Source organism: Miscanthus floridulus, chromosome 16, assembly GCF_019320115.1.
Source record: "Miscanthus floridulus cultivar M001 chromosome 16, ASM1932011v1, whole genome shotgun sequence".
In the NCBI taxonomy this organism is placed as follows: Eukaryota; Viridiplantae; Streptophyta; class Magnoliopsida; order Poales; family Poaceae; genus Miscanthus; species Miscanthus floridulus.
In genome coordinates, this window is record NC_089595.1 from 119,772,596 (window position 1) to 119,785,409 (window position 12,814).

A 12,814-nucleotide genomic window follows, 5' to 3' on the forward strand; every position below is an offset into this window, starting at 1 on the left:
GGTCCGACTAGCATATCTTGTGTGTGTGTATATATATATATCATTTTTTCTATTACATTTGTTACATATTTGTTGTTCTATTATTATAGTCAAGTTTAATACATGTGTTACATTTTTTCTCGGACATGGGTAACCAGTGGATACCCGCTACCGCATGAGTATGGGTATCTGCACAAAATTGCACCCGCACTTGGGCATGGGCTTCTTCATGGGATATAAAAAATTCTGATGGGTACAATAATGGTTGGGTGATAATGATACCTATTGGATATACAAAACTACTGTGTAAAGCATTTAATTGCTCATGGATGTAAGCCTGTTCGGCTAAACTTAAAGCCAACCATGTGGGTTGTTGCCGTTGCCAGGTTACGATACAAAATCACTATAGCTACAGTGCTTTACAGTAGCTGCAGTGCTGCCCAGAAGTGAGCCGAGGCCCAATGTTTTTTCTGAGTAATGCTATAGCTCTATCTTCTTTAAAGAAAACAGATATCTGGTGAAATATATGGAATAAAAGATAGCACAAGCACCGGTCTGCCAAAACTCAGTTGAGTTTCCTTTTCACCCCCCTACCAAATTTAGCTTAAAAACAGGAAGGCCTTGCCATGTCAGACACAAAGCAAATTGGTACATGTCCGACTTATCATATTAGCAATTTGGAAACACAAGGTGACATCCTTTGGGAACCATACTTAGGGTTGTTTGGTTCACCCAACTAAAAATTAGTCCCTATCACATCGAATGTTTAGACACATGCATGGAGTATTAAATATAAACTATTTGCGAAACTAAATACACAGATTGAGACTAATTTGCGAGACGAATTTTTTAAGCCTAATTAGTCCATGATTTGACAATGTCGTGCTACAGTAAACATGTTCTAATGCCGGATTAATTAGTCTTAATAAATTTGTCTCACGGTTTACTGAGGGAATCTGTAATTTATTTTTTTTATTAATATCCGAACATCCCATACGACACTCTATGTCACATCCGATTTAACACCAATTAAACTTTAGTCCATACAACCAAACACCCCTTCGTCAAGAATTAAAATTAGCATTGCATTATACCTAATCCTCCTCCTGTCTCCTAATAATAATAATATTTTTTTATATTGCTCGGAGCGCAACCAAATCTGTTGGTTCCAATCTGTGGAGCCCTCGATGCTCCAACACCGCGTGTGGGCTCCACTGCCAACCAAAGCAAAATGGTGGGCCAGGAGATGCTTCCTTGTGACGTGGTCTTACCAGGGCCCTTCGATATTCAGTATATTCGCTTATTGGTTTCAGCAACCTAAACTAACCTAGTGTTTTTTTTTCATAATAAACCAGCATTAATCAGTCCAAATCAACTCAGAAATCAACCAGCGAACAGGCCGATTATCTTTGGGCCTGTTTGTGCAGATTCGGCAGCTCCGGCTCCCACAGCGTTTTCCACTGCAGCAACACTGTTCATCGAAGATGATTTTCTCTCTCCTCCCTCAACCTCTCACGGCACATATACTGATTCGTTGCGAGAGAAAAATACTGTTTTGACTAAAAAAACTAGCTGAAAAGTACAGATTAAAAGCCGGTTGAACGGGACACTCCCGTTCAACCGACTTTTAATTCATACTTTTCAACTGATTTTTTCAACTAAAACAATATTTTTCTCTCACACCAAATCAGCCACCGATACTTTCACCATGGCCTATTCAGCCGAGCAAACACAACAAATCAGCTCCGGTGAATAGCGTCGCACAGTGTTGCTGCAGTGAAAAAACGCAGTGGGAGCCGGAGCTGTCAAATCCGCGCCAAACGGTCCCTTATCCATCAACCGGTAGAGAGAAAGCTCATCAAAAGTGCTATGTGGGTCCAGCTCGAAAACGAGTGAAACCTTGCATTTTATTACCAATAACACTACGTAAAATGCAACACGTCCCCGGTCGCACCTAGCAGCAACAGCAGTATTCTTTTCTAGTACCCACAAGTGTGTTACATGTTTTCGTTTACATTACATAATAGAATAACCCATCAAAACTCTCTCGTGCTTTGTTAGTGAATACCATAATATTAAGAGTTAATTGCATGAGCGGCCTCTTGATTTGTCAAAGGATGCCACTTAGTTCCACAAGCTTTGAAAATTCATTTCTGGCCCCTAAACTTATTAATTCATGCACCACAAGTCCTAAGTAGCCTGAGGTGATACAAGAAATGACTATCCATTAGAAATGACTATCTATTTTCTTTCTTGTGGCAGCTACTCAGGGCGTCCTGTGTCCTCTTTCTTTGTTTTTCGTAAACTTTCATCTACATGGTCGTCCCACCATGCTAACTTGTCTCCATTGCCAGTCTTTCCATCCTCAGATGACTTAGCGCATATTTGGTTCTCCGTCACGCCACATCGCAACAAAGTTGAGGCTGCGACATCTGCCGGCATTTTTTGGGTTGCAAATAAAGTTGAGCACGTCGTAATTTTTTGCATTGATCTACAACATAAAATTTCGCCATAGATGTGGTGGATGTCTTTGGCACCGCAAGTCTGCCGGCGCACCGAGTTATTGGTGAATACAGAAGAAAACACTCTGGCTTCAAGCTAACTTGATTACATAAAGTGCCTTTATTAGAATAACATTTCTAGGACACGGAGGAGAGAGAAAGGTCATGTCCTTTTCTGTCTTAGCCTAAAAACTACTACTTTAATCGTGTCAGTGTCTGTTAGCAAATTTGCTCTAAGCCATTTCTTTATTTTATGCCATAATCAGCTTGATATCATTTTACGCGTCCTATAAATTCCGTCCGTTAGCAAATTGGTTCTGAAGCCTTTTTGCGTGTCGTGAACCGCTCGATATCATTTTACATGTGCTATAAAATTCCGTCCGTTGGCAAATTTGTTCTAAAGCCTTTTTTTTTGTGTGTCATGAACCGCTCGATATCATCTTTACACGCGCTATAAAATTCTGTCCATTAGCAAATTTGCTCTAAAGCCTTTTTTTTTTGCGTGTCATGAACCGCGCTATATCATTTTACATGTGGTACAAAATTCAAATACAGAAAATACTACTTTAATTGTGCCGGTGTATACTAGCAATTTGCTCTAAGCCTAGCTTTTTTTCCATTCCATGAACTCCCCGTATCATTTTACTTGTGATACAAAGGCATGTTTGGATCCATCCAACTAAAATTTAGCTCGCTAAAATTTTAAGGCTAAACTTTAGCTAGCTAAAAGTTCAACCGGCTAAAAATTAGATGATGTGTTTGGATCCTACAGCTAATAGACTCAGCTGGGCCCTATTTGGTTCCAGGTGGTTTTGGCCCCTTTTAGTCACTAAATTGTCAAATAGGGTGACTAAAAGGTGACTAAACTGATTTAGCCCTCTAGTCAAGGGGTGACTAAATGGGACTAAAGGGCCAAAAAGACCCACCCTGCCCCTCATCAATGCACTCGCCCACCAAGTAGTCCGCGCATGGCCAGCAAGGCCACGATGACCGTGGCCGCACCATCAACCGTGAAGGCGGCGCTCGCCCATCCAACCACGCCCACGCCTGCCCAGCCCGCCCCGGCCGGCACCAAGCAACGTGTCGGGAACGGATGCGGCTGGGAGGCATGGGGACCAGACCACCGCGCAGCGGAGAAGCGGCGACGGGAGCAGCCTGTCGACGGAGAGGAAGCGAAGGGGCTCCATGGGGGGCGGAGGGAGTCATGGAGGAGGAGCAGCAACGACGTCGAGCGAAGCACGGGGTTTATGGCAAGGAGCAGGAACGTGCTTGAGGCGCTTGGTTGTGCGTCCGAGCACCTCGGTGGTGGGTGGATTCGGTGGGGGAGAGAGCCAAGCAGGGGCTCGGTGGTGGGTGGATCCGGCGGGGAAGAGAGCTGAGCAGGGGTGTTTTGGTCTTTGTTCATCTCCTTTAGTGTGTATTAGTTCCTAGATCCAAACAGCTAGGGCCTGAACTAAACTTTAGTCCAGGAACTAAATAGAACCAAATAGGCCCTTAGATTGGTTGAAACAGCTAAACTTTAGCCGATCTTTTTACCGGACCATTTGGATTCCTATCAGCTAATTTTAGCCAGCTAAAGTTTAGTCGGCCCAAAAGAAAAAAGCTAGTCGGGCGACTCGTGCCCTAGCGCCGCCACCGCCGTCCACCACTGCTGGTCCCCCTCCCTTCTCCTCCGGCATCTCGCCTGGGGCTGAAGGGAGTGGGGATCCATTGTTTTTAATAAGTTTTTCTTAGTAGATCGAGTCATTAGGGTTAGTGTCTCTCCATGCCAAATTTCTTGGTATTGGAGTTTTATCTACTACTCCTCTGCGGTGACGGTGAAGGGGAAGGGGAAGGGGAAGGGTGGAATCGTCTTCTCCATGGCGGCTCCATTGAAGATGAGGACGACAATGTCGGCGTCGGCATCTTCATCGACATGACGATATTGAGACTTTTGTTTCCGAACGGCGGCATAAAGGCGGAGATGATGTCGCTGACATAGAATAATTTTCTCCGGTCTCTTCTCCGTTTTGTTGTTGTTAATCTGGCCACGATGAAAGACTAGGGAGAATAATTTTTAGATAAGTCTTCCTCACTCTTCGGTGGCAGAAAGAAGAAGGAAGACACCAGAAAGAAGAAGTTCCTCAATTCCGCCTACAGGAACGTTGGCCGTCGTTCGTTGAGCATTTGTTCGCAGGGCATTTGCCGAGTGTTTGCCTGTGCGGTCATCCATACCGCAAAGCATCTATCAGGTTAGATTTTGAGTTGTGCTATTCATAACGTGCGTACTATTTTTGTAATTTAGAGTGTTTGTAACGTGTTGATGTATCCAGCTATCATATAATATAATTCTTCTTTTCATCGGGGAAAAAAATAATTTAGTCGATGGATCCAACGTGCCCAAAATTCAGATACAGATCGCTATACATGCATGCATTTACTCCTGCTATTTGAATTTGAACCCCTGTCAGCTAACGTGAATCTGGGGTGCACGGCGGGGGGGGAGACGGAGCCGTGGAAAAGAAATCAGCGGTGTCTCGCTTTCACATCCACACAGGAGTGGATGAGGATCCCATGTGGCAACCGCACCTTCACGTTCACACCCACACCCACACCCACACCCACACAGCACAGCACAGCACAGAGAAGAGAAATCAGGCACTCGAAGGAGCAAAAAGTGCCCCCAAAAATCTCCCAGAGGGCAAACGGCAAACCGCACCTCCCTCCCTCACCAGTCACCACAGCGCCGCCGTCGTCTCCGTCTCGTCCGCCTCCTTTCCCCTCGCATCCCCTCTTCCCCTACCCCCTTGAGTCGCCGCGGCAGGGGTCTGCGGCAGCTGCGCGGGTCTGTGCTCAGATATTTCTCCGCTTTTTTCTGCCTGCCCCGATTTTCCTCGGCGCCGGTCCCCTCCGATTCCAGTCCCCCTCCTCCTGTCTCGCCGACCGCTCTCTGCTCCCCCGCTACTCGCGCGGAGATCGGTCGGATTTTCCCACCGCAAACCACGCCGAGTCCACTCCGCAGACCTCTTCCTCAGGGACGGGATTGGATTGGATTGGATTGGTGGTGGATCTTCTCCTCAGGGGACGCACAAGACCATCGTCGTCGCCTAAACTTGGCCATGCCCATGCCCATGCCCGCTCCCGCTCCTCCTCCCGCGCTGCTGCTCCACCTCCGCTGCTACTAGACCAGGCCACCCCCACCCCCCACCCCACCACCCTCACCCCCACGGAGGACGACGAGGCGCCATGAGGCGGGGAGGCGCCAAGGACGCCGCCGCGCCCGACAAGGTCATGGGCCCTCTCTTCCCCCGCCTCCACGTCAACGACACCCTCAAGGGCGGACCCCGCGCGCCGCCCAGGAACAAGATGGCGCTCTACGAGCAGTTCAGCGTCCCCTCCCACCCCTACAGCGCCGCGCCCGCCCCTTCCCCGGCGCCCCCATGGCGCGCGCAACGACCCGCCTCCGCCGTCCCGTCCACGTCCGCCAGCCAGGTGAGGTGGTTCCTTGGATTAATCCATCCATTTTGGTCCATGGGTTTGCGTGCCGCTTGTTAGTTTCGTTGATTATTATGACTGAGGGTATGGTAGGAGTACCAGCTAGCTAGCATGATGTCGATGAATTGAATTTTAGGGAGCAAGAGAGTAGGCTAGGTATGATATGTTTGGCAGAGCGCCGAGTTTGGCAACACAACAATAGAAAATTTTACTTGCTACCCTTCATGATATCTGCTCCACATCCCACAAGTGAAATTTTGGGGCCAATTGTTCAGTCTCAGTCCCCCTATAGAAAATGATATCTATTATTATTCAATCATTTAGATAGTATATCAATCACCTTTACACGCCAAAAATCAAGGTTTATTGCTAGCGCAAAAATGTATTTATTACGCTGTAGAGCTGCCTAGGCACCCAATCTTTTTCTTTAATTATTAGCCACAAGTAAGTCAAGATTTGGCATAGGCCATAGTCGGATACTTCGATCAGGCTGCAAGCAATTACATTTACAGAATGTGATGGGAGTAAAACATAAATTTATAAGACCATTGGACCAATAAATACAAAGTAATTATTTACATACTCAGTTATCTTTTTATGCTAAATTTTAAAAATATCGATTCCCCTTCATAGAAAGGGGACCATGAAATGGATTGAGGATGCTCCAGTTCTTGTCCACAGCTTTTCCTTTGAAGGCCTTCTTTCTTGCTGTGTGCTCGCACGCCCTTGGTATATAGGACTAGATGGTGACAGGAACAAGATACACCTTACCTATAACAGTGTTGTGCTCCCCCCCATCCTTTTTTTTTTATCTTTTGATGATTAATGATGTTTGCATCGAGGGGGTCCTTGTCGCATATGGCTTGATTTATTTATACTCAATTCATACTATGGCATGCTCACCTGAACCTTTGCTTCTAGGTTGGCGGCAGCGATAGACCTCTCTTCCCATCATTTTGTGTGCCTTCAACTGAACCCGTTCGTTCATCAGATCAGATGAATGCCAACTCCAATGGGCGGGCTGGCAATGGTACAAGAGCTGAATTTGGGAGGCAGTCCGCACATCTTAAGAGCAAGGATACCAATGCTGCTGGACCAACCGCAGAGTGTAGTTCAAGACAGAGAGAGAACTCCAATAAGAATTCTTCAGGGAAGAAATTGGCTAATGATGATGATTTTACAGTTCCCTCCGTCTTATATTCTGGAGTACCTCCGCATTCCAGCCAAGAAAAGCTCACCCTGTTCCCTACCACAAGTCCATGTAAGAGTGTGCCTGCAAAATATTCTAGCAATGGCAAGAGACACTTGGAAGGAATGGATGTTTCTGTTCTGAAATCGAAGGGGCCCTCAGGTATTAAGGATACAGAGCCAGTACAAGTGAGGATAGACTTGGAAGATGAAGAGACAACTCCATCGTTTCAAATATTGAAAGACAAGACGGGGAGACCAGACCCAAAGGTGTCTTCATACATGGACAGGCTGAACAAATATAACGTTGCTGATAAGCAATACTCTGAAGCTGAGAGTTATCAGATGAGGACCAGGAATGAGGATGCTGTTAAGACCCAGAACCCTCCAAAAAATGGAACAGTGCTGTTGTCTAAGCCATATGCTGATAGGGAACAGAATGGTGATTCTGATATATTGAAACATGGCTTAAGAGATACAGGTGAGAAGAGGAAAAGATCACATCATGGTGTGGAACAAAACGATGATTTGTCTGATTCCCCAGTGGAATCTCTACCTGGAATGGAGATTTCTCCAGATGATGTTGTCGGTGCTATTGGTCCCAAGCATTTTTGGAAAGCCAGAAGAGCAATTGTCAAGTAAGTATCCAAAACTTTAGTTCATGTTGTTGCTGTTTTACCTATTATTGAATGTCCTGTGTGAGCACATACCATCTTGGTGACCCCTGTATCAGTTAGTGTTTGGCTGACTAGGCCAAACCAGAGGCGGGCGCAGGATTTGGACCATGGGTATTCAAAATTCCAAATGGCAAGAATTTTTTTTTGACAGCCTAAATTATAGTTGTATAACACAGAATTAAGTGGTAGCATCATTGATTAATAAAATTGATCACAACTTGAAAATGTCCAGCTACTAATGATCAACATATCAAAGTGGCAACATGTGAAATAAATAGAGGATAAAATAGCAAAATGGTAACAAAGCTTTCAACTTACAAGCTACAGGACAACTTTCCGATCCTTAATGCTTTGAAAATGAGTGATGATGTCCTCATCCTTAGCTTGCATGAAGAATTCCCTTTCAATCAATGTGACCAAGCAACCATTCAAATATTTCTGCCCCATCTTGCTTCTTCTCTTGTTCTTTATCAAATTCATTATAGAAAAGACCCTCTCAACACCAGCAGTTGCAACAGGGAGAACAAGCACCAATTTGAGAAGTTTATAAACAATTTCATACCGAGGAACCTTTCCTTCTTTAACTAGCATCATAGACAACTCTGCTAGACTTCTCAATTTTTTGAAGTTTTCATCATTTCTGACATCATTGATATAGTGGTGCAACTGAAAATGAAGCTGGTTCATTTCTTCAAAATCAAAGTCATGTGGAAAGAACCCAGCAAGCTTAACCAAGTTCTCAACATTAAAAGCAGAAAAGGAATTGGCTGGACTGAATGATGCCATGCATCTAAGTAGCTCTGTGTTTACCTCATCAAACCTATTATTAAGCTCTTGAACTTGCCTATCAATGACACCCAAAAACATATCAGCATGAAACCGGTGATAATTAATGGCACCTCTGTAGAACTGTTTTGATCTTTGCATAGGAACATACTTCCCATTCATGTCAACAACTTTATCATTGTGCTTCTCACAAAAAGAAGTGACCTTGGTAAGGAATTCTTGCCATCCAAAATCTTGTCTCAAAACATCCAATTCTACCTTTGTGAACTCCAGAAGATCCAACAACAACAACAACAAAGCCTTTTAAGTCCCAAACAAGTTGGGGTAGGCTAGAGTTGAAACCCAGCAGAAGTAATCAAGGTTCAGGCACGTGAATAGCTGTTTTTCAAGCACTCCTATCTAAGGCTAAGTCTTTGGGTATATTTCATCCTTTCAAGTCTTCTTTTATTGCCTCTACCCAAGTCAACTTCGGTCTTCCTCTGCCTCTCTTCACGTTACTATCCTGGCTTAGAATCCCACTACGCACCGGTGCCTCTGGAGGTCTCCGTTGGACATGTCCACACCATCTCAACCGGTGTTGGACAAGCTTTTCTTCAATTGGTGCTACCCCTAATCTATCACGTATATCATCGTTCCGAATTCGATCCCTTCTTGTATGACCGCAAATCCAACGCAACATACGCATTTCCGCGACACTTATCTGTTGAACATGTCGTCTTTGACTCTTTTCGTAGGCCAACATTCTGCACCATATAACATAGCAGGTCTAATCGCCGTCCTATAAAACTTGCCTTTTAGCTTCTGTGGTACCCTTTTGTCGCATAGGACACCAGATGCTTGGCGCCACTTCATCCACCCTGCTTTGATTCTATGCCTAACATCTTCATCAATATCCCTGTCTCTCTGTAGCATTGATCCTAAATATCGAAAGGTATCCTTCCTAGGCATTACTTGACCTTCCAAACTAATATCTTCCTCCTCCCGAGTAGTAGTGCCGAAGTCACATCTCATATACTCAGTTTTAGTTCTACTGAGTCTAAAACCTTTGGACTCCAAAGTCTCCCGCCATAACTCCAGTTTCTGATTCACTCCTGTCCGACTTTCATCAACTAGCACTACATCGTCCGCGAAAAGCATACACCAAGGGATGTCCGGAACTCCAGAAGATCCATTGTCATAAATTCACAAGCATTGGCAAATTGCAATCCCAATTACCAATTTTACCGACCATAAAAAATGCTCACGGCTCACCAATTTTACAGAGTGCTCCGGGCCTCCGGCTTGCTGTCCTGTCCCTGCTCGCCTGCTGCCTTGCTCCCGTCCTCACCGCCCCGCCGCCGCCCCCGCCGCCGCCGCCGGCCGCCGCCTCGCTGTTGTGGCCTTGTGGCGCTGCCGGCTGCGCGCGCGGGCCGCCGTGCGTGGTGGTCCTGCGGCAAGGGCGCCGCCGCGGCGCCGCGCCTCCGCCCTTGCCGGCTCGCCGACCGCCGCCGCCGCCGCCTGCCGTTAGGGTTGCGGTCTTGCGGATGAGGAACAACAGAGCGTCAGGAGGACATAACGGATGAGGAACGAGTGCCTCAGGAGGACAGGAGATGAGGGGGACTGGGCCAATTGGGCTGTTTGGCCAGCGGCCCAGCGCGGGGATGGACATAGGGAGTTGGCCTTGGCTGACCTGGCCCAATTGGATTGAATTGCTTTTTATTTTTTGATGCATATACATAGATACACTATATATACAAATTTTTTTTGCAAAAATAATGGGTATTCAGTTGCATACACTTGAATACAAGTGGGCCCGCCCCAGGGCCAAACAGTTTATGTCCATCATATCTCTCTAGACTCTGCATCTGCTGCTATCAAACAATTTATCACTGTTTTCAAGCTTTGTTCTTAGAAGGGCAGGCCTGGTGCAGTGGTGAGAGCTGTCTCACTGAGTCACCAGGTCGCGGGTTCGAAGCAGCCTCTTCGCAGATTTGCGGGGGGGAGGCTTGCCTCGGTTTTTCCCTTTCCCAGACCCCACTCATGTGGGAGCCTCCGGCACTGGGTCTGCCCTTTTCAAGCTTTGTTCTTGCTAACCACAAATGAACCTGTATAGATTAGACATCCTCCCTCTCCCAATTCCTGTTTCATTTCAAATTCACTCTCAACACATGCATTTATGAATTAGGAGCATAACAGAGGTAGAAAAGAAAAGGATGATGCCGATTGGTGTACTTTGTGTGGTGGCATATATTGAATGTCTTTCTTCCTCTTTGTCGGAAATGTGTTTGGAATATTAACTCCCTTTATAAATTTCCTTTTCTTATTGTTTACACTCGCTTTTCTTTAACTTCCATACAGTCAGCAGAGGGTTTTTGCTGTTCAAGTATTCGAGCTGCATAGGTTGATCAAAGTGAGTCTGCGGCAAATAAATAACTTCTTCGGGCTCATGCTTATGGGCAGGTTAACTTACGGGTGGTTTTAATTTGAAATTTAATTTAACCATTGTTTATGTTGACTTGCAAGCAGGTGCAGAAGTTGATCGCTGCATCTCCACATCTACTTATTGAGGGGGATCCTTGCCTTGGCAAATCCTTGGCGGCAAGTAAGAAAAAGCTGGCTGGAGATGTTGAAAAACAGCTTGAATCAGCTAAAAACAATGATGAGGTGCAACCAACGCAGCAGCAGCAGCAGCTAGAGCACTCAAAAGAGAACACTGAAGCGAACCAGCCTTCATCATCTCAAGATGATGCAGCTGGAGTCCAACATAACAATCAAGCTGCAACAAATGGTGCCGTTAGCAGTAATCCTCCCTCGATGCCTACCCCTTCTGACAACAAACAGAACAGCTGGTGCATTCCTCCACCTCCGAGTCAGTGGCTGGTTCCTGTTATGTCCCCGTCCGAAGGACTTGTCTACAAACCTTATACTGGGCACTGCCCTCCGTCGGGGAGTTTCATGGCGCCCCCGTTTTTTGCCAGCTGTGGTCCTGTAAGCCTCCCGTCCACAGCTGGGGATTTCATGAATTCGGCATATGGCGTTGCTATGCCTCATCAGCCACAGCACATGGGTGTACCTGGTCCTCCACCCATGCCACCGATGTACTTCCCACCTTTTAGCATGCCGGTGATGAACCCTGCAGTGTCAGCCTCTGCAGTTGAGCAAGTGAGCCATGTTGCAGCGTCACAGGGTAATGGCCACATAGAGCAGCATACACGGAACTCGTGTAACGCGTCTCACTTGAGGAGCAAAGCGGTGTCAGCCGGCGTTTGGAGAGTCCATGCATCAAGGGACAGCGAGCTGCAAGGTAGTAGCGCTAGCAGTCCTTTTGACAGGCAGCAAGGTGAAGGGAGGGGTCCTGCGCCACCATTCCCGGCATCTTCAGTTGGAAACGGGCAAGCTCAAGCTCAACCCTCCTCTGGGAGCAGGGAGAATCCGAGCAGAGTCATTAGGGTTGTTCCTCACACTGCACGCACTGCTTCGGAGTCAGTAGCGCGGATTTTCCAGTCAATACAGATGGAGAGGAAACAAAACGACCCCTGACTCGCAATCGCACGCTGTATGTTACTTGACCCGTAGAGTTACTATACTTGTTTAGCTGAGAGCCTAGACGACTAGCACTAGCTACTGTATTATTTTTGACCGATAATAGCTGTTATATATGATTGCCGTAAATTGGCTGACCTGATGTTTTGTTCAGTGTAAATATGCGGGGATTCAGGTGTCTGTCAGAATGATGGCCTTGTAATACATCTGTAGCTATGTTGGTTATTATGCTGTATACAGGAACTGGAATTTGTAACCTTGAAGGAATTTTCTACTTCTCTGTTAAGGAAAAACTGGGGTTTATCTTGACCTGCAAAGGTTGTGTTGTAGGTATGCTAAGAAATTCAAACCTGTGTGTTATTTATATACGCTGACTGATGCTGCCAGGATAATGTCATGGTTCATACCTGTGCCATCTGTTCTCGTGGTGTGTTCGTAGATTGAGAACTCTGCTGCCATTTGTTAGACGGATGATGACACAGATGTGTTTTGGTCTATCCTTGATGTCGATTTTGGAGACTCGGGGGCTTTTTCAGTCTAAGGTATGACCACAAGACTCGGGGGGATGTTCGTTTAGCTGAAGTTTTAAATTAGCGAAAAACACCGTTCGTTCGCTGAAAAGTAGCGGTGAAGAACAGGGCGCCGCCACATGCACGAAATCAAAACATTCAACAAACGTATATACGC

At 46.1% G+C, this 12,814-nt stretch overlaps 2 protein-coding genes across 2 annotated transcripts; one reads left to right on the forward strand and one right to left on the reverse strand.

The window, feature by feature from the left end:
* Positions 1–5,098: 5,098 nt before the first annotated feature.
* Positions 5,099–12,430, forward strand: LOC136511856 (ELF3-like protein 2). The gene is made up of 4 exons (XM_066505886.1): positions 5,099–5,951; positions 6,876–7,780; positions 10,943–10,994; positions 11,111–12,430. Exons 1-4 carry the CDS (start codon positions 5,706–5,708, stop codon positions 12,122–12,124), a joined length of 2,217 nt encoding a protein of 738 aa, XP_066361983.1. The 5' UTR covers positions 5,099–5,705; the 3' UTR covers positions 12,125–12,430.
* LOC136513545 (uncharacterized) lies at positions 7,796–10,253 on the reverse strand. Its single transcript, XM_066507518.1, has 2 exons — positions 9,933–10,253; positions 7,796–8,905 (listed from the first exon to the last, which is right to left on the reverse strand). Exons 1-2 carry the CDS (start codon positions 10,251–10,253, stop codon positions 8,141–8,143), a joined length of 1,086 nt encoding a protein of 361 aa, XP_066363615.1. The 3' UTR covers positions 7,796–8,140.
* Positions 12,431–12,814: the final 384 nt, after the last annotated feature.